The 21,418-nt window shown below is 44.3% G+C and overlaps 1 protein-coding gene across 1 annotated transcript in view; it reads right to left on the reverse strand.

Annotated features, from left to right (window-relative positions):
• Window positions 1-21,418, reverse strand: part of epha8 (eph receptor A8) — a 495,908-nt gene that overhangs the window by 4,452 nt on the left and 470,038 nt on the right. The window contains exon 17 of the mRNA XM_048561609.2: window positions 10,310-10,410. Within this exon, the coding sequence (XP_048417566.2) occupies window positions 10,310-10,410 (101 nt within the window). The remainder of the gene's footprint in view (window positions 1-10,309; window positions 10,411-21,418) is intronic.

A 21,418-nucleotide genomic window follows, 5' to 3' on the forward strand; every position in this document is an offset into this window, starting at 1 on the left:
TTTCACAATAATTAGTTGCTTTTCTTGAATTATTTACAATATTAAAAATAGATTCCAGTTAAAGGTTCTTCAGATAATCACCAAGATAGATTCAGAAGTAGTTATAGTAGTTATACAAAAAAATCACTAAAACCTTTAGAGGAAAAGGTTCAAATAAAATTATGAGAGCAGACCAGTCTCAGATAGTAAAAACAGCCCACATATCATTAAAGGGAAAAATGAATCATAAGTCCAGAGACTAGTGAATGTTGGAATGTGGGTCGAATGAACATATTATAAGACACTCAAGGATAAAGATGGGGTGCCTAGTAAATGTAGTAAGAAATAAATTGTCCACAACCCATTAGCTAAAGAATGCTAACAGTAAACCTAAACATAAAACTTTACACTTAACCAACTTTATAGTTGAACTAACATTATGAATTTTATAGTATTTAGTAAGAAATAACTTCTTTTGTATCTCCTATGTTTAGGACAGTGTGGAATTTAAATGAACAATTCAAGCAGTCCTTCGAGGCAAGCAAGTTTGGGAAATGCCCAGAGTATTACCATTCCTTTTCAGTTGTTTCAGCAGCAGGAGTCCAGGAGAAAGCATGAGGGCAGCCTGGGAAGGTAGGCTTTTCGATTATAAAAGTCTTACCTCGCGTGACTGCGGCCTTTCAGTTGTTTTCAGTGGTGGGAGTCTGGGAGAAAGTGCGAGGGCAGCTTGGGAAGGTAAGCTCCCACCTAATAAATTTTGGAATTAAATAATCAACGAAGTAGAGATGACAGGCCAGGTGATGTGTTGTGGCTGTATGAAGTGGGAGCTGATCCCATTGAGAATGGCAGTGACTACATCTGCAACAAGTGTTGGCTGCTTGAGGAGCTCCAGCTCAAAACTAATGAGCTGGAATCCGAACTCCAAACTCTGCAGCACATCCGGGAGGGGGGGAAATACCTGGATACTGTGTTCCAGGAGGGAGTCACGCCTGATAGATTAACTAATATTAATTCAATTAGTGGGCAGGGACAGCAGTGTGTGACTGTGAGAGAGGCAGGTAGAGGAACCCTGAAGGCAGGAACACAGGAGCCGCAGCCCTAGACATTGTCCCACAAGTATGAGGCACTTGCTCCCTGTGTGGACAAGGAACAGGGCTGCAGGAAGGATGAGTCAACTGACCATGGCACCATGGTCCAGGAGGCCATTCAAGAGGAAGAAGCTGAAAGACAGGTTGTAGTGGCAGGGGATTCCATCATCAGGGGATAGACAGTATCCTTTGCGAGCAGGATAGAGAATCCTGTAGAGTGTGATGCCTACCCGGTGCCAGGGTGCGAGACATCTCTGATCGGCTTGAGAGGATATTAGAGAGGGAAGGGGAGGATCCAGTTGTTGTGGTCCACGTAGGTACCAATAACTTAGACAGGACTAGGAACAAAAAACTTGTTTCAGGAATATGAAAAGCGAGGAACAAAATTTAAAAAATAGATCTTCAATGGCCATAATCTCTGGATTGCTGCCCGAGCCATATGCAAATTGGCACAGGGAGGCGAGGATCAGGGAAGTAAACACATGGCTAAAAGAGTGGTGTGGGAAAGAGGGCTTCCTTTCCTGGGGCACTGGCATCAGTTCTGGGACAGGAGGGATCTATACCACTGGGATGGACTCCACCTGAACAGGGCCGGGTCCAGTGTTCTGGCGAAAAGGGTAAATAGGGTGGTTAAATAGGATTTAAAACCAGTAAGTAGGGGGAGAAAGGGAGAAGTGAGCACAGAGGGAGAATAATTAATGTAAGGCAAAGCAGCAGGTTAGCAGGTGATGTGGAAGCTGCAACTCCATTGAAAATTAGGAAAAAGTTAAAAGGATGGAAAACTCAAGACCTGTTAGTAATGGAGGTAATAGGACCCAAAAAGAAGGTGCAAAAACTAGCATAAGGGCACTTTATCTAAATGTTCGGAGCACTCAAAACAAGGTGGATGAGTTGACGGTGCAAATCATGGCTAATGGGTATGATTTAGTGGCCAAAACGGAGACATGGTTACAGAATGGTCATGACTGGGAGTTAAATGTCCAGGGGCATCAAACTGTTTGGAAGGACAAACAGGAAGGTAAAGGAGGTGATGTTGCTCTGATTTTTAAGGATGATATCAGGGCGGTAGTGAGAAATGATATAGGGCCTACTGAACAAAATGTTGAATCCATTTCGATGGAAATTAGGAATAGCAGGGAGAAGAAGTCTCTGAGAGGTGTGGTCTATAGGCCACCAAATAATGACATTGTGGTGGGGCGGGCAATAGAATTAGCTAATGCATGTAAAAATGGTACAGCAATTATCATGGGGGATTTTAATCTACATATCGATTGGTCAAACCAGGTCGGTCATGGCAGCCTTGAGGAGGGGCTCATAGAATGCATCCGCGATAATTTCCTTGAACAATATGTAATGGAACCTATGAGAGAGCAAGCTATCCTAGATCTAATCCTATGTAATGAGACAGGAATGATTTCACAGTTAGGGATCCTCTTGGAAGGAGCAATCATAGTATGGTCAAATTTAAAGTACAGATGGAGCGTGAGAAGGTTAAATCCAGTAACTATGTCCTGTGCTTAAACAAAGGAGACTGAAGGAACAAGGAAGGAGTTAGGTAAGGTAGAATGGGAACAAAAACTTTATGGTGGCTCAATTGAGGAACAGCGGAGGGCTTTCAAAAATTCTTTTCACTGTGCTCAGCAGAAGTATATTCCAGTGATAAGGAAGAACTGTAGAAAAAGAGGGAGCCAGCCATGGATGTCTAAGGAAATAAAGGAAAGTATCGGATTGAAAAAAAACACTAACAAAAAAGCAAAGAATAGTGGGAAACTAGTAGAGTGGGAAATCTTTAAAGGCCAACAGAAAGCCACAAAAATAAGTTATATAGAAAAGTAAGATTGAGAGTAAACTAGCTCAGAATATAAAAACAGGCAGCAAAAGTTTCTATAAATAAGTAAATCGTGAAAGAGTGGCGAAGGTAAACATTGGCCCTTTAGAGGATGAGAGGGCCAATTTAATATCTGGGAGTGAGGAAATCGGCGAGACATTAAACAGTTATTTTGTGTCGGTCTTCACAGTGGAAGACACAAGTAACATGCCAAAAACTAATAGCAAGAAGGTTATAGCAGGTGAGGACCTAGAAACCATCATTATTTTGGATAAGCATATCTATCATTTTGGATAAGCATATGGATAATGATGGGGTAATGATGGGACAATGTAGGGGGAGGGGCTTAGATTAGTTCACAGGTTGGCGCAACATCGAGGGCCGAAGGGCCTGTGCTGCGCTGTACTGTTCAATGTTCTAAGTTCCATTATCACTAAGGGGCCTGTGCTGGGCAAGCTATTGGGGCTAAAGGTAGACAAGTCTCCTGGCCGTGATGAAATGCATCCCAGGGTACTAAAAGAGGTGATGGGGAAAATAGTAAATGCACTAGTAATTATTAACCAAAATTCACTGGGCTCTGGGGTCTGGGGTGGTTCCCACGGATTGGAAAACATTCAATGTGACACCACTGTTTAAAAAAGGAGGTAGACAAAAAGCAGGTAACGAGAGGCCAGTTAGCCTCACTTCGGTCGTGGGGAAATTGTTTGAATCTATCATTAAGGAAGAAATAGCAAGACATCTGGATATAAATTGTCCCACTGGGAACACCCAGCGTGGGTTTAACTAATTTGGTGGAATTCTTTGAGGACATTACTTGTACGGTGGACAATAGGGAACCTGTGGATGTGGTGTATCTGGATTCCCAGAAGGCAATTGACAAGGTGCCACACCAAAGGCTGCTACATAAGATAAAGTTGCACAGTATTACAGGTAATGTATTGGGATGGATATAGAAATGGTTGACCAATAGAAAGCAAAGAGTAGGGGTAAATTGGTTTTTTTCTGGTTGGCAGTCAGTGGCTAGTGGTGTGCCTCAGGGATCAGTGATGGGACCTCAATTGTTTACAATTTACATAGATAATTTGGAGTTGGGGACTAAGTGTGGTGTGTCAAAACTTGCAGATGACACCAAAGAGAGTGGTAGAGCAAAGTGTGCAGAAGACACTGAAAGTCTACAGAGGGATATAGATAGTGTAAGTGAGTGGGCAAAGGTCTGGCAGATGGGGTACAATGTTGATAAGTATGAGGTCATCCATTTTGGTAGGAATAACAGCCAAATGGACTGTGTTTTAAATGGTAAAAAATTGCAGCACACTGCTGTGCAGAGGGACTTGGGTGTCCTTGCGCATGAATCGCTGAAGGTGGGATTGAAGGTACAGCAGGTGATTAAAAAGGCAAATGGAATTTTGTCTGCCATTGCTCGAGGGATGGAGTTTAAAAACAGGGAGGCTATGCTGCAGCAGTATATGGTCCTGGTGAGGCCACACCTGGAGTGCTATGTGCAGTTTTGATCTCCTTACTTGAGAAGAGATATACTGGCACTGGAGGGGGGTGCACAGGAGATTCATTCAGTTGATTCCAGAGTTCAGAGGATTGGCTTATGAGGAGAGGTTGAGTAGACTGGGATTATACTTATTGGAATTCAGAAGAATGAGGGGAGATCTTATAGAAACATATAAGATTATGAAGGGAATAGATAAAGTGGAGGTAGGGAGGTGTTTCCGCTAGCAGGTGAAACTAGGACTCGAGGGCATTGCCTCAAAATAATGGGAAATAAGTATAGGGCTAAAAATAAAGGGGAGCAGATGTAGGACTGAGGTCAGGAGGAACTTCTTCACTCAAAGGGTTATGAATCTGTGGAATTCTCTGCCTAGTGAAGCGGTTGAAGCTACCTCACTGAATGTTTTTAAGGCAAGGCTAGATAATTTTTTGAACAGTAAAGAAATTAAAGGTTATGGTGAGTGGGTGGGTAAGAGAAGCTGAATCTCAAAAAGATCAGCCATGATCTTATTGAATGGTGGGGCAGGATCAAGGGGCCAGATGGCCTACTCCTGCTCCTAGTTCTTACATTCTTAACTTTGGAATGTGAATTAATAGGATGCATTATAAGATCCCAAGACCTGTTGACTGCAATATTTGGTAAACATCATGAGATGGTTGGGAATCCAGGGCTGTTCATGGAGGTGTCTATCATTGACCAAGTGTATCACAGGATTGGGTGTACAGGTCAAGGTGAAGGAACAATGACAATGTTGCATGTAGTTATTATAACATGAAATGTATAAAAATGCTGTTTCCCACTGGGAAAATCAGGGCATCATTGACCTCTTTTCTGATCTGAGCTGGAAAGTAGGCAGGCAACTGAGCCCCATGTTAAGACCAGTTTTGGAGTGGTCCCCGGCTTCACTTTGCATGATACTGGCGATAGCTTGAATAAAATGCCACACGTCTAAACTCTGCTGCCTCCTGAACTTTGTCCCAGTTGGGTCGCTCTTACATCGTATCTTTCACTCAAGGTGTAAAGCAAATTATAATGATATATTTGTGCATCTGTTGGCCAAATTTTACAGCGGAGACAAGCAGAGGGAATGATAGAGGTTTACAAAAACTTTTTACATTTGTTCATGAGATATGGATATCATTGACTGGGCCAGCAATTGCTACCCATTCCTAATTGAGAAGGTAGTGGTGAGCCACCTTTTTGAACCACTACAGTCCGTGTGATGCAGGAACCCACCCAATGCTGTTAGGAAGAGATTTCCAAGAGTTTAACTCAATGACACTGAAGTGGCTGTGGTATATTTCCAAATCAGTATGGTGTGGGCTTGGAGGGGAACTTGAAGGGGGTAGTATTCCCAGGTGAAGGTACTTGTGAAGGGCCCAAAGTCTATTTGCATCTAAAAGTCATCATGGATACACACTGGGCTGTCACAATCACTGGAATATTTATAAATAACATGTGACTGGTAAGGTGGCAGATTTCCTGCCATAAGGAGGTGGTGTCATTCCATACAGAACCATAACTGTTACTGCAGAATATTTGTTTGGCAGCCAGGATTTAGAGGGATAATGCTGACAAGGGTGATGCACTGAGGTCATTTATTGGCTCTGTTGTAGCAATATGCAATGTATTAATTGATCGACTTGTCTGTATCAGATATATTTTCTAACCAACCTGCTCACACATTATTACACACCTCTGGAGCAGGTGGGACTTGAAACCCAGACTCCTGGCTCAGAGGCAGGGACACTATCAATAAGCCACTCAGAAACCTAAGTCATGGTGCCACCTCCTGGGGAGGGGTTAATTGGAATTTGGAAACAACCAGGCAGCCCAAGAGGATTCAGATTCTTGGCCCAAAGAACACAACATACTCTTACAAGAGATACCACTCTCTAAGAAAATCTTTGTCTACTTCAACCCTGCAAACCTGAGAGTGGTCTATTCACCAGCAAAACCAAACTTCAGGTCTGGCACCCTGCAGACTACACACCTCCACACAATCAATAGGCGGCAAATCAAGTGCTGTTTGACATCTCAATGTATTATAAAAATGAGTTTGGAGATAAACTAACTATATGGTCTTTTGGGCAACATGTGAGGAGCATGTTCAAGCTTCTATAACAATCAGAATTGTTAATGCAATTAGATTGTGACTGATCAGTGTCTCAGTTCCATTTATATCTCTCTGCTGCATATCCTTTGATATTGACATCAGTTGATGCAGGGTCCACAACCTTTTGTGGAGACTGCTCCTAATCTTTAGATCTACAGAAACAGAACAAGATAATCGCTGTCAGCATTAGCAATGGACAAAAATGTTGGTCTTGTCAGAAATGCTTACATCCATGAATAAGTAACAAAAACATAAACAAATAACAACTCCACTACAGTATCACATGGCATGCCAACTCCACCACACGCCCACAGAGACAGAAACTCCACTACAGATCCGAGATCTCTCCCACAAACTGACTGATACTGGAGCTCCACCATATAGACCCACAGAGCTAGGAACTCCACCACAGACCCGAGAGCTCAGTGCTCCACTATAGAGCCCAGAGCCTGGTGGTCCACCACAGACCTATTGACCCCAGAGCTCCAATTCAGACCTATAGTGCCCAGAGCTCCACCACAGACCCAAAGAGCCCAGATCTCCACCTCAGACCCACAGAGCCCAGAGGTCTACCATAAACCCACAGAGCCCAGAGCTCCACCACAGACCTACAGAGCCCAGAAGTCCAGCACAGAGCCACAGAACTCAGAGCTCCAGCATAGACCCACAGAACCCAGACCTCCAACACAGACTGACAGGGCAGGGAGCTCAATCAGAGACTCAGGAACTCCACCACAGACCCCGGAGCTCCATCACAGACACATAGACCCGGAGCTCCACTACAAAGCCATGGAGCAGGGAACTTCACCACAGGCCCGCAGACTCAGGAACTCCACCACAGACACACAGAGCCTGGAGCTCCACCACAGAACCACTGAATCCGAAGCTCCAATACTGAGCTGGAATTCCACACAAGCACACATAGCCCAAAATGGGCATACAGACACAGGGGATGTCCAACAATATCTCACAGAGCTTGGAAAACAATGATAATACTAAGGGATTGTCACAGAGAAGTCTGGGCAATCATTGCTCTTGTCTCAAGTCAACTACATACTGCATAAGTTCATGTATGAAAACACTACCCTTAGAAACATAAGGTTCATTTGCTTAATTGATTTTTAATTCACTCATTTGGCATGAAATAAAGTGATGTTGAGGTCAATGAGAAAGAACAGCAAGGGATGAACATATAAATCATGGGATCATTTCTGGCCTAATAATACCTTGAATGTTGCCACTTAGTATCAGGCCAAGGTGTTAACCAATAGCTTTATTCTTTTAACCAAATATTACAACTAGGCTGCTTACTGTTTATCAAATGTACGTGTTAGTTTCTAGCAATGCACTTCATATCCTTATATTACAAATGTACTAACTTTGTAGCTTTACCCAATGCATTGTAGAAAATCAACTGGTAAATACTGCAGGATTCTCGCATAACAACCTTATCAGTTATCTGGAGAGATGCAGAACTTGAAATGTGACAATGCCTCTCTCTCGCTGGAGTACAAAAAGGTATCTATTGTTTTTACACTTAACTAATGCTACCATAGAATAGTAAATACTAAAATATTCATTCAAACTGTTCTAAGGTGGTAATTATAAAGACTTCGCACAAAAACTGCAATTCACACCACGGATTGTCTGAAAACACAGGTCCAGAACCTCTGAGAGGTTCGCACTCCACAACTGACTCCGTGAGAGGTAAGTCATGCAATTGATTTAAAGGCTCATGACTCCCTTTCAAGCTTCAGTTCCTATGTTAGGAAGCAGGAACACACAACTGACAAATACAGTCCTTACTGTTTACCACCTTGGAGTCTAACTTAACTAAATGAATCTCATGACTCCCTTTCAAGCTTCAGCTCCTATGTTAGGAAGCAGGAACACACAACTGACAAATACAGTCCTTACTGTTTACCACCTTGGAGTCTAACTTAACTAAATGAATCTGCAAGAATAAATTCTAGATGAGGTTCTTCTGATTCAAACATGAAGTCATAGTTACTTAGTCCTCTCTTAGTACTCAGATACTGCACATGATGGCTTAGCGGAGGAACTTGATGCAACACTGTTGCTATAAACTCACAACTCCAATGCCAAATACTGTACCAATACTGGAATCAAGGAGTCAGATTGAAGAGGATGATAGTTGGCTCCTTTATGTGATGGACACACTGGCTACTGAATTGAATGGGATATCCGTTGATGGGACATCAACACTACAGTGATCCTTATTCTTATTGCATGTGCTGATCTTAAATTGTTGTCTCGCACGTATGGCTGGAGTTAATCTTGTTGTGATGACAATACTCTATCAAAGGGAGGGTTTCAGAGCTCACAAGCACTGCTGGCCTCTGTTTAGCTCAGTTCAGGTTTTACACTAGCATCTGAAAGTGACTGTGTAGTAGCTTATTTTAACAGTAAAGTAAGTCACCAGAGTCTTACCAGACCACAGGTTGCCCTCTCATTAGAGGGATGAATGGTAGTGCTGTAACCTGAGAGACACCATGCCTCAAGCAAGGGAAGAGGTTGACAATGAGAATCTTTCACGGTAACCTCAGGAATTGAACCCACACTGTTGGCATCCATCCGAGCTAACCTAACCCTATAAGTATCAAACATAGACCACAGTAAGTCTAAGAGGTTATGTGAACAATAACCAGACATTTGTTCTGATCTAGTGTATTTGCAGGTGCTGAAATTCCAAAACTTGCCCAGTGAATGACCCCCTTCATTATTAAGATCATAAAAAGTGGGAGCGGGAGTTGTCCAGTCACCTCTTGAGCTTGTTTTGCTCATTCAATAAAATCATGGCTGATCTGCCATTTTGCTGTTAACTCCACTGAACTTGGCTGATCAGTACCATCTTCATCTCTTCCAACTTTAGAAGTTGAAAAAGTCCAATTATTTGTGCAACCAAAATAGTAAATGGGGTGAGGGGGGTACATTTTATAGACAGTTAAAAATTTAATCTGATTGACTGATAAATGCACAGTTTGATATATTTCCTGTTGGTCCTGGTTTCAGTATACTGAATGTTTCAAACCATTCGTATGCCAGAACTGCAATCTCCAAAACCACAACTTCAGACAAATGAGCAATCCGTAAAGTATCTTGTCTCTCCAAACTTCAATTCAATGATGAATAAATGGTTAAATAATTTTTTTCCAAAATTTTGCACATTTTTAACACAAACACACAGCTCCTCATAAAAATTCTGATTTAAATTCTTCTGGGTAAACATGTCTATTAAAGTGGAAGTCTGCTCTCAAGAAGTTGTGACAATGATTGGGTTTTGTAGCTTCACAGGACTGGTCCTGAAGCTCCTGGTCATATTAACTCCACTTTCCTGTTCTCCTAAAGCAGCTTTCTTACATAGGACCACATCCTTAACTGGAGTTAGTGCATTCTCGTGGAATGAGGTACTTACACCACTTTGACAATCTCCTCATTCCTGTTTCTTGATGCTTTCAGTGAATTCATTGTCAATTCAGGGGGTCGGAAGATCAAACCTGGTCATTAGCACATTGCTCACAGTTCATTCTTCGAGAAAGATGTCTGCATGAAATTCTCCTTTATAAAATGGTGGGCAATAATCATAAGATTGTCCAAGGAGTTGTGTCAGAAGAGAAGCAGAACCCACGTTTGTAAATCTTTTCTGGTTTACATTAAAGGCAAAATTATAAAAGACTGATGTTCAGCCATTTTGATTTCCTTAGTGTCCTTATTGCACACTAGCCTTCAGCTATTGTACGATCCACCATAAATTGTGAATGGCTATACATGGATACCTGGGCCATTTGAGCATATTAATTGTTCCCTCATGATCTGAATGCTGCTGAGGATTTTCTTCTGATGTCCCATCAACGTTATTCCAAGTCTTCGGATGTCCCTGTGATTGATTGGCAAAGAGAGGAAGACAAAAGACAATAAAGAGTTTATACAAAAAAATGAATGAGACCAGAGTTCACAGCTTTATATGCAGCTTAAAAACATTTCATTTAGTTTGTAAAAGTGTTTACTGTCAGATTGATGCCTATTTTGTTACAAGGTTAGAAATGATATGACACTAGGTTATAGCCCAACAGGCTTATTTGAAAACACAAGCTTTCAGAGTCTTACTCTTTCTTCAAGTATAAGATGCTGAAAGCTTGTGTTTTCAAATAAACCTGTTGGACTATAACCTGGTTAACAAAGTGTAAAGCTGGATGAACACAGCAGGCCAAGCAGCATCTCAGGAGCACAAAAGCTGATGTTTTGGGCCTAGACCCTTCTTTGTGCTCCTGAGATGCTGCTTGGCCTGTGTGTGTGTGTGTGTGTGTGTGTGTGTGTGTGTGTGTGTGTGTGTGTGTGTGTGTGTGTGTGTGTGTGTGTGTGTGTGTGTGTGTGTGTGTGTGTGTGTGTGTATTAGCATATTACAAAGTAAAGCAGTTAGAGCCTTACAAACATAGAACAGAGAAAATAGAACAGTACAGCGCAGTACAGGCTGTTTGGCCCATGATGTTGTGCCGAACTTTTACCCTAATCCTAAGGTCTATCTAACCTCTACCCCTACCTTATACTATCATCCATATACATAGCTAATAGCAGGTTTAAAAACCCTAATGAGGCCGACTCCACTACCCTCTCCGGCAGTGCATTCCATGCCCCGACCACTCTCTGACGTCTTTCCTTTATCTACCTCCACTCACTTTAAAACTATGCCCCCTCCTAATCGTGACCTCCACCCGAGGAAAAAAATCTGTGGTTGTCCACTCTATCTATGCCTCTGATCATTTTGTACACCTCTGTCAAGTCACCTCTCATCCTTTGTCGTTCTAAAGTGAAAATCGCTAACTCTCTCAACCTTTCCTCGTAAGACCTGACCTCCATTCCAGGCAACATCCTGGTAAATCTCCTCTGCACCTTTTCCAACATTTCCACATCTTTCCTGTAATGAGATAACCAGAACTGGACACAATACTCCAGATGTGGCCAAACCAGGCTTTTGTACAACTGGGGCATACCTTCATGGCTCTTGAACTCAATCCCTCTATTAATGAAAGCTAACACACCATACGCCTTCTTAACAATTCTATCTACCTGGGTGGCAGCTTTCAGGGATCTGTGAACATGAAACTCAAGATCTCTTTGCTCCTCCACACTGCCAAGAATCTTTCCATTAACCCTGTATTCTGCTTTCAAGTTTGTCCTTCCAAAATGAATCACCTCACACTTTTCAGGGTTAAACTCCATCTGCCACTTCTCAGCCCAGCTCTGCATCCTATCAATGCCCCTTTGTAACCTAGAACAGCCCTCTGCATTGTCCACAACTCGAATCACCTTTGTATCATCTGAAAATGTACTAATCCACCCTTCCACTCCTTCATCTAAATCATTTACAAAAATCACAAATAGAAGATCAGGGATAGCATAGGGAACTTGTGTGTGGAGCCTGAGGAGGTAGGGGAAGCCCTAAATGAGTTTTTTGCTTCTGTCTTTACGAAAGAAACGACCTGTGTAGTGAATGAAACCTTTGAAGAGCAGGTGTGCATGCTGGAATGGATAGAGATAGAGGAAGCTGATGTACTGAAAATTTTGTCAAACATTAAGATTGACAAGTCGCCAGGCCCGGATCAGATTTGTCCTCGGCTGCTTTGGGAAGCGAGAAATGCAATTGCTTCGCCACTTGCGAAGATCTTTGCATCCTCGCTCTCCACTGGAGTCGTACCTGAGGACTGGAGAGAGGCAAATGTAATTCCTCTCTTCAAGAAAGGAAATAGGGAAATCCCCGGCAATTATAGACCGGTAAGTCTCACGTCTGTTGTCTGCAAGGTGTTAGAAAGGATTCTGAGGGATAAGATTTATGACCATCTGGAAGAGCATGGCTTGATCAAATACAGTCAACACGGCTTTGTGAGGGGTAGGTCATGCCTTACAAACCTTATCGAGTTTTTTGAGGATGTGACTAGGAAGGTTGATGAGGGTCGAGCTGTGGATGTGGTGTATATGGACTTCAGTAAGGCATTTGATAAGGTTCCCCATGGAAGGCTCATTCAGAAGGTCAGGAGGAATGGGATACAGGGGAACTTAGCTGCTTGGATACAGAATTGGCTGGCCAACAGAAGACAGCGAGTGGTAGTAGAAGGAAAATATTCTGCCTGGAAGTCAGTGGTGAGTGGGGTTCCACAGGGCTCTGTCCTTGGGCCTCTACTGTTTGTAATTTTTATTAATGACTTGGACGAGGGAATTGAAGGATGGGTCAGCAAGTTTGCAGACGACACAAAGGTCGGAGGTGTCGTTGACAGTGTAGAGGGCTGTTGTAGGCTGCAGCGGGACATTGACAGGATGCAGAGATGGGCTGAGAGGTGGCAGATGGAGTTCAACCTGGATAAATGCGAGGTGATGCATTTTGGAAGGTCGAATTTGAAAGCTGAGTACAGGATTAAGGATAGGATTCTTGGCAGCGTGGAGGAACAGAGGGATCTTGGTGTGCAGATACATAGATCCCTTAAAATGGCCACCCAAGTGGACAGGGTTGTTAAGAAAGCATATGGTGTTTTGGCTTTCATTAACAGGGGGTTTGAGTTTAAGAGTCGTGAGATCTTGTTGCAGCTCTATAAAACTTTGGTTAGACCGCACTTGGAATACTGCGTCCAGTTCTGGGCGCCCTATTATAGGAAAGATGTGGATGCTTTGGAGAGGGTTCAGAGGAGGTTTACCAGGATGCTGCCTGGACTGGAGGGCTTATCTTATGAAGAGAGGTTGACTGAGCTCGGTCTCTTTTCATTGGAGAAAAGGAGGAGGAGAGGGGACCTAATTGAGGTATACAAGATAATGAGAGGCATAGATAGAGTCGATAGCCAGAGACTATTTCCCAGGGCAGAAATGGCTAGCACGAGGGGTCATAGTTTTAAGCTGGTTGGTGGAAAGTATAGAGGGGATGTCAGAGGCAGGTTCTTTACGCAGAGAGTTGTGAGAGCATGGAATGCGTTGCCAGCAGCAGTTGTGGAAGCAAGGTCATTGGGGTCATTTAAGAGACTGCTGGACATGCATATGGTCACAGAAATTTGAGGGTGCATCCATGAGGATCAATGGTCGGCACAACATTGTGGGCTGAAGGGCCTGTTCTGTGCTGTACTGTTCTATGTTCTATGTTCTATGTTCTAAGATGACCCAGAGCAGATCCTTGTGGTACACCGCTCATAACTGAACACCATGTGAATATTTTCCATCCAATACCACCTTTGTCTTTTCACAGTCAGTCAATTCTGAATCCAATCTGTCACATATCCCCCTATTCCATGCCTTCTTACCTTCTGCATGACCCTACCATGAGGAACCCTATCAAACGCCTTACTTAAATCCATGTATACCACATCAACTGCTCCACCTTCATCCACATGTTAGGTCATCACTTCAAAGAATTCAATATGGTTTGTGAGGCATGATCTACCCCTCACAAATCCATGCTGACTGTCACAAATCACACTGTGCCTTTCCAAGTGATCATATATCCTATCTCTTAGAGCCCTTTCCAATAATTTGCCCACCACTTATGTAAGGCTAACTGGCCTGTAATTTCCAGGGTTATCTCTATTCCATTTTTTGAACAAGGGAATAACATTTGCCTTTCTCCAATCTTCTGGCACTGTACCCATGGACAGTGAGGATGAAAAGATCATTGCCAAAGGATCTGCGATCTGTTCCCTCACTTCCAATAGAATCCTTGGATGGGGGACTTATCTATCTTCAACTTCCTCAAAGTTCCTAATAAAACTTACTTAATAACTTTGAAATCTTCTAGCCTACCTGTCTGTTTCACATTGTCTTCCTCTACAATTAGGACCCTCTCAGTTGTAAATACCAAAGAAAAATATTCATTAAGGACCTCTCCTATCTCTTTAGGCTCCGTGCACAAATTCCCTTTACAATCCTTGATTGGTCCTACCCTTTCTCTGGTCATTATCTTATTCCTGACATATGTGTAAAAAGCCTTGGAGGTTTCCTTGATCCTATCTGCCAAGGTTTTCTCATGCCCCCTTGTAGCTCTCCTAAGCCCTTTCTTCAGCTCCTTCCCGGCTAATTTGTATCCCCCAGAGCATTTTCAGTTCCTTGTTTCCTAAACCTTACATAAGCATCCTTCTTCCTCTTAACCAGTCATTCGACCCCTCTTGAGAACCAAGGCTCCCTCACTCACATCATCCCTGCCTGCTAGGGACAAACATATCGAGCACACGCAGTATGCTTTTCTTAAACAATCTCCACATTTCAATAGTGCTCTTCCCTGACAGCGTCTGTTCCCAATTTATGTTACCCACTTCTTGCCTAACAGAATTGTAATTACCCTTCCCCCAATTATAAACCTTACCCTGCTGTATGTATCTATCCTTTTCCATGGTTATTATAAAAGTAACAGAGTTATGATGGCTACCGCCAAAATATTCTCCTAACAACAGGTCTAACACTTGGCCCGGTTCACTGCCAAGCGCTAAATCCAAAGTGGCCTCTCCTCTTGTTGGTTTATCTAAGTGTTGTGTCAGGAATCCTTCCTGAACACACTGGGCAAAATCCGCTTCATCTAAACTGTTACAACTAAAATGTTTCCAATCAATATTTGGAAAGTTGAAGTCATCCATCACTACAACCCTGTGACTTACGCACCTTTCCAGTATCTGCCTCCCAATCTGCTCCTCCACTTCTCTGCAACAATTAAGGGGTCTATAAAAAAAACCCCAAAGTGACTGCTTCTTTCTTGTTCCGCACCTCAATTCATACTCACTCTGTAGACATATCATTCTCGAACTGCCTTTCAGTAGCTATTATACTAGCCGTGACGAGCAATGCCGCTCCCCTGCCTCTTTTGCCACCCTCCCTATTTCTTTCAAAGCATCTAAATCCCAGAACTTCCAACAACCATTCCTGTCCCTGAGTTACCCAAGTTTCTGTAATGGCTACAACATCACAGTTCCAAGTACTGACGCATGCTGTAAGTTCATCTGCCTTATTTCTGATACTTCTAGCATTGAAGTATACACACTTCAAACCGTCCCTGTTTCCATAATTATGCTCCATTGACAGCATTTTTTTTATTAATAACCTCACTCTCTGTTGTGACTGTTGGAAGGGGTGGTATTCTCCCTTTTCCTCCTTCATTGCCACTTGCTACCTCTCCATCTCCTCTGACAGTACTGTAACTCATCCTACTATCATTCCCACTCTCCCTTCTGCCCCTCATTCTTGACCCCATCATCGCCAGAATCTCAGCTTTAAATACTTCCTAGGATGCCGTGATCTCAACTTGGGGAGAAGAACAACAACTGAAGCAAGGAAGACATTTTGATGTTCGGGGCTGATCGACGAAAACTGTGTTCAGTTAAAATCCCTTAAACGCAGAAAAGGAGGAAGACGGCAATGAAAATTCTCATAATTTAGAGCTGTTGGCAATGACTTGTGGTCACTGAACATTCCTGTGTGAGTTAAACTTGTGTACAGCACCATTCTTTGTCAGGACTCTCAAACTCACAGTGAACAATTCATTTAGGTATCTGCTATCTGGACACAATTCCCTACCTTCAGTGGGAGCTGGCTGGTTGTATACACTTGCCTAGGAAATAACAGCGACCTGTGCAATGGAACGAATCAGATAGCAACTTGCTAGTGCACAGTTAGAGGTGGCAGTCAGTGTTCTGGGTTACTGTGCTCCTCCACAGACTGTACTATAAAAATACCTCATCAAAAACCTCAGAATGGAAATCAATTTAAGGGCAAGAAGTTACTTAATCAATCAGTTAGTCACTAAAAATGGACACAAAACTGAAAACTCAACATTTAAGAGTAAATGAATTTCAACATAATTCATAATTACAGCCAAAATATTTCTCTTGTCTCATGTCAACAATGAAAGCTTGCTGATTGTTGATTACTATCTGCTAGGGAAGGAAAACATGTCCTTACGTTATCCTGTCTACATATGAACCCAGACAGTGTGGCTGACTCTTAAAATGCCCTCTGAAACAGCTTAGCAAGTCTCTCAGTTGTATCAAACTACCACAGAGTATATGAAAGGAATGAAACCTGATGGACAACATGGCAACAGAAAAAAAGAGCCCTGCCAACCTTCAGTACAATCTCAAGGCTTGTGCCAAAATTGAGACAGCTGTCTCACAGAGGAGTCAAAGAAACAGCCTGGCATTGTCTGTGAAGTCTGATTGTGAGGAAAACGATGTCCCATATATTACCATCACCATCTCTGGGCATGTCCTGTCATATTGGCAGGTCAAACATGGGCATGGAAACATCCTGCTGATTATCACGTACAAACACCCACTCACAACGGAAGAATCTGTATTCCTCCAGGTTGAACACTAATTGGAAGAGAGACTGAAAGTGGCAAGGACACAAAAACATACCTTGTGTGGGAAACTTTGATCTTCATCAGCAACGATTTATGGCTGCACATACAAACACTGTGACTCCAAGAACAGGTCAGATGCTAGGAATCAGAGATAATAGGAACTGCAGATGCTGGAGAATCCGAGATAACAAAGTGTGGAGCTGGATGAACACAGCAACATCTTAGGAACACAAAAGCTGACGTTTTGGGCTAGACCCTTCATCAGAAATGGGGGAGGGGGAGAGGGTTCTGAAATAAATAGGGAGAGAGGGGGAGGTGGATCGAAGATGGACAGAGGAAAAGGTAGGTGGAGAGGAGACAGACAACTTAAAGAGGTGGGAGTGGAGCCAGTAGAGGTGAGCATAGGTGGGGAAGTAGGGAGGGGATAGGTCAGTCCGGGGAGGACAGACAGGTCAAGGAGACAGGATGAAGTTAGTAGGAAGGAAATGGGGGTGTGCCTTGAGTGGGAGGAGGGGATAGGTGAGAGGAAGAACAGGTTAGGGAGGTGGGGATGGGCTGGGCTGGTTTTGGGATGAAGTGGGGGAGGGGAGATTTTGAAGCTTGTGAAATCCACATTGATACCATTGGGCTGCAGGACTTCCAAGTGAAATATGAGTTGCTGTTCCTGCAAACTTTGGATGGCATCATTGTGGCACTGCAGGAGCCCCAGGATGGACATATCGTCTAAGGAATGGGAGGTGGAGTTGAAACGCTTCGCGACTGGGAGGTGCAGTTGTTTATTGTGAACTGAGTGTAGGTGTTCCGCAAAGCGGTCCCTAAGCCTTTGCTTCATTTTCCCAAAGTCGAGGTAGCCTCAATGAGTACAGCGGACGCAGGATACCACATTTGCAGTTGTGTAGATGAACATCTGCTTGATGTGGAAAGTCTTCTTGGGGCCTGGGATGGGTGTGAGGGAGGAGGTATGGGGGCAGGTGTAGCACTTCCTGCGGTTGCAGGGGAAAGTGCCGGGTGTGGTGGGGTTGGAGGGGAGTGTCGAGCGGACCCGCAGACAAGGGAGGCACAGTTGCAGTATGGCACATTGACCTTTACATCGCTGAGGCCAGGCGCCAACTCTCCGACACCTCTTCCTACTGTCCCCTGGATCATGACCCCATCCCTGAGCACCAAACCATCATCTCTCAAACCATCCACAACCTCATCACCTCAAGTGACCTCCCACCCACAGCCTCCAACCTCATTGTCCCCCAGCCCCGTACTGCCCGCTTCTATCTCCGTCCCAAATCCACAAACCCGCCTGCCCAGGTTGACCCATTGTTTCTACCTGCTTCTGCCTCACCGAACTCATCTCCACCTATCTGGACTCCATTTACTCCCCCTTGGTCCAGGATGCTCCCTACCTACATCCGTGACACCACTGCTGCCCTCCACCTCCTCCAGAACTTCCAATTCCCCGGTCCCCAACACCTCATCTTCACCATGGACATTCAGTCCCTATACACCTGCATTCCCCATGCAGGTGGCCTAAAGGCCCTCCGCTTCTTCCTGTCCTGCAGGCTTGACCAGTCCCCCTCCACTGGCATGCTCAGCCACCTAGCCAAACTCGTCCTCACCCTCAACCACTTCTCTTTCGATTCCTCCCACTTCCTATAGACTATGGGGGTGGCCTTGGGTACCCTGCATGGGCCCATGCTACGCCTGCCTCTTTGTAGGTTACGTGGAACAGCCCCTCTTCTGTACCTACATTGGCCCTAAACCTTACCTCTTCCTCTGTTACATTGATGACTATGTCGGCGCCGCCTTGTGCTCCCATGAGGAGCTCGAACCGCTCATTCACTTCACCAACACCTTCCACCCCAACCTCAAGTTCACCTGAATCATCTTTAAAACATCCCTTACCTTCCTGGACCTCTCTGTCTCCATCTCAGGCAGCCACCTCGAAACGGATATCCATTTCAATCCCAGCGACTCCCACTGCTACCTAGAATATCCCTCCTCCCACCCACCTTCCTGCAAAAATTCCTTCTCCTATTCCCAATTCCTGCGCCTCCACCACATCTGCTCCCAGGATGAGGTATTCCACTCCCGTACATCTCAGATGTCCTCGTTTTTCAAGGACCGCAACGTCCCCCCCCGCAGTGCTCGGGGACACGCTCAGCCATGTCTCCCGCATTTCCTGCAACTCATCCCTCACACCCCATCCCTGCAATAACTACCTAACGAGAATTCCCCCTCATCCTCACGTATCACCCCACCAACCTCCGGATCCAACACATCATACTCCGACATTTCCGCCATCTGCAATCTGACCCCACCACCAAAGATATTTTTCCCTCCCCACCCTTGTCTGCTTTCCAGAGGAACCACTCTCTCCATGAATCTCTTGTCTGCTTGACACTCCCCTCCAACCCCACCACACCTGGCACCTTCCCCTGCAACCGCAGGAAGGGCTACACTTGCCCCCATATCTCCTCCCTCACCCCCATCCCAGGCCCCAAAATGACTTTCCATATTAAGCAGATGTTCACCTGCACATCTGCCAATGTAGTATACTGTATCCACACCCGCTGTGGCCTCTTCTACATTGGGGAAACCAAGCAGAGGCTTAGGGGCCACTTTGCGGAGCACCTCCGCTTGGTTCGCAATAAACAACTGCACCTCCCAGTCGCGAACCATTCCAACTCCCCCTCCCATTCCTTTGACAACATGTCCATCCTGGGCCTCCTGCAGTGCCATAATGATGCCACCCAAAGGTTGCAGGAACAGCAACTCATAGTCCGCTTGGGAACCCTGCAGCCCGATGGTATCAATGTGGATTTCACAAGCTTCAAAATCTCCCCTCCCCTTACTGCATTCCAAAACCAGTCCAGCTCGTCCCCACTTCCCTAACCTGTTCTTCCTCTCACCTATCCCCTCCTCCCACCTCAAGCTGCACCCCCATTTCCTTCCTACTAACCTCATCCCTCCCCCTTGACCTGTCCATCTTCCCCGGACTGACCTATCCCCTCCCTACCTCCCCACCTACATTCACCTCTATTGGCTCCATCTTTAACTTGTCTGTCTCCTCTCCATCTATCTTCTCCTCTAACCATCTTTGATCCGCCTCCCCTCTCTCCCTATTTATTTCAGAACCCTCTCCCTCTCCCTCATTTCTGATGAAGGGTCTAGGCCCAAAATGTCAGCTTTTGTGCTGCTAAGATGCTGCTTGGCCTGCTGTGTTCATCCAGCTCTACACTTTGTTTTCTCAGATGCTAGGAATCTTTGAGAGGCAATTTTACAGGAAGTTTATCAATTAATGAGGGGTATAGGTAGAGTTAATGATCGGAGAGATATCTCTTGGACAGAGGATTTCAAGACTAGGGGGCACATTTTTAAAGGGAGAGGAGAAGGAATTTAAAAAGACAAGATGAGCACATTTTTTTACGCAGAGGATGGTTTGCATGTGGAATGAACTTTTTGAGGAAGTGATGGATGTGGTTATAATTACAACGTTTAAAAGATAAATGGATAAATACATGAATAGGGATGGTTTGCAGGGATATGGGCCAGGTGCAGGCAGGTGGGACTAATTTAGTTTGGGATTATATTTCGAACAGACTGGTAGGACCAAAAGGTCTGTTTCCATTCTGTATCACTCTATAACTCTATAATTAACTCACCCACTGACGTCCCAAAGCCTTTTTGCCATCTACGAGGCAAATAAACCAGGGGTGTTACAGAATATTCTCCACTTGCCTGGATGGGTGCGCATCTTGGATGGTGTCAAACTTCTTGAGTGTTGTCATACATGCACCCATCCAGGTAAGTGGGGAATATTCCATAATATTCCCAATGGGACCACATTCACAAGCATCCACTCCCTCCACCACTGACACCCAGTAGCTGCAGTGTGTATCATCTATTAGATGCACTGCAGAAATTCAACAAGGCTCCTTAGACAGCAATTTCTAAAGCCATTTTGACCTTGAGTGTCAAGAGCAGCAGGTACATGGGAACACCACCACCTGCAAGTTCCTTTCCAGATGCTCACCATCCTGCCTGAGAAGTAAAACACTCTTCCCCACTTTTGCTGGGTTAAAATCCTGAAACTCACTTCCTAATGGCATCGATGGTCAACCTATGGCATATGGACTGCAGCAGTTCAAGGAAGTAACTCACCCCGCTTCCTGAATGGCAGCTAAGCAATAATTGCCAGCCCAGCTAGTATCACTCACATACCCTGAGTGAATATATAAAAAAATCTACTGTTCAAGTTGAGTGCTAAAGTTTTACAGTATAGACGGCAAGTAGTGAAAGAACCAAAAAGATGAAATGGACTGCTTCATTCACTAATATCCAAATGTTGAAGCAGACAGAAAAATACTTTCGGAGACTTACAAAGAATTTGTTGTAAATCTTTAGTATGCAAGAAATATCACATTTGACTCAATGAACATGGAGCTAGAGAAACACAGCAGATCGGGCAGCAACATAGCAGCAGGGAAGTCGATATTTCAGGCCAAAACCGACAAAGGGGTTACTGCCTCCGGCCTCCAGCATCTGCAGTCCTTACCGCCTCCTATCACTT

The sequence above is a fragment of the Stegostoma tigrinum genome, chromosome 28, assembly GCF_030684315.1.
Source record: "Stegostoma tigrinum isolate sSteTig4 chromosome 28, sSteTig4.hap1, whole genome shotgun sequence".
Lineage (NCBI taxonomy): Eukaryota > Metazoa > Chordata > Chondrichthyes > Orectolobiformes > Stegostomatidae > Stegostoma > Stegostoma tigrinum.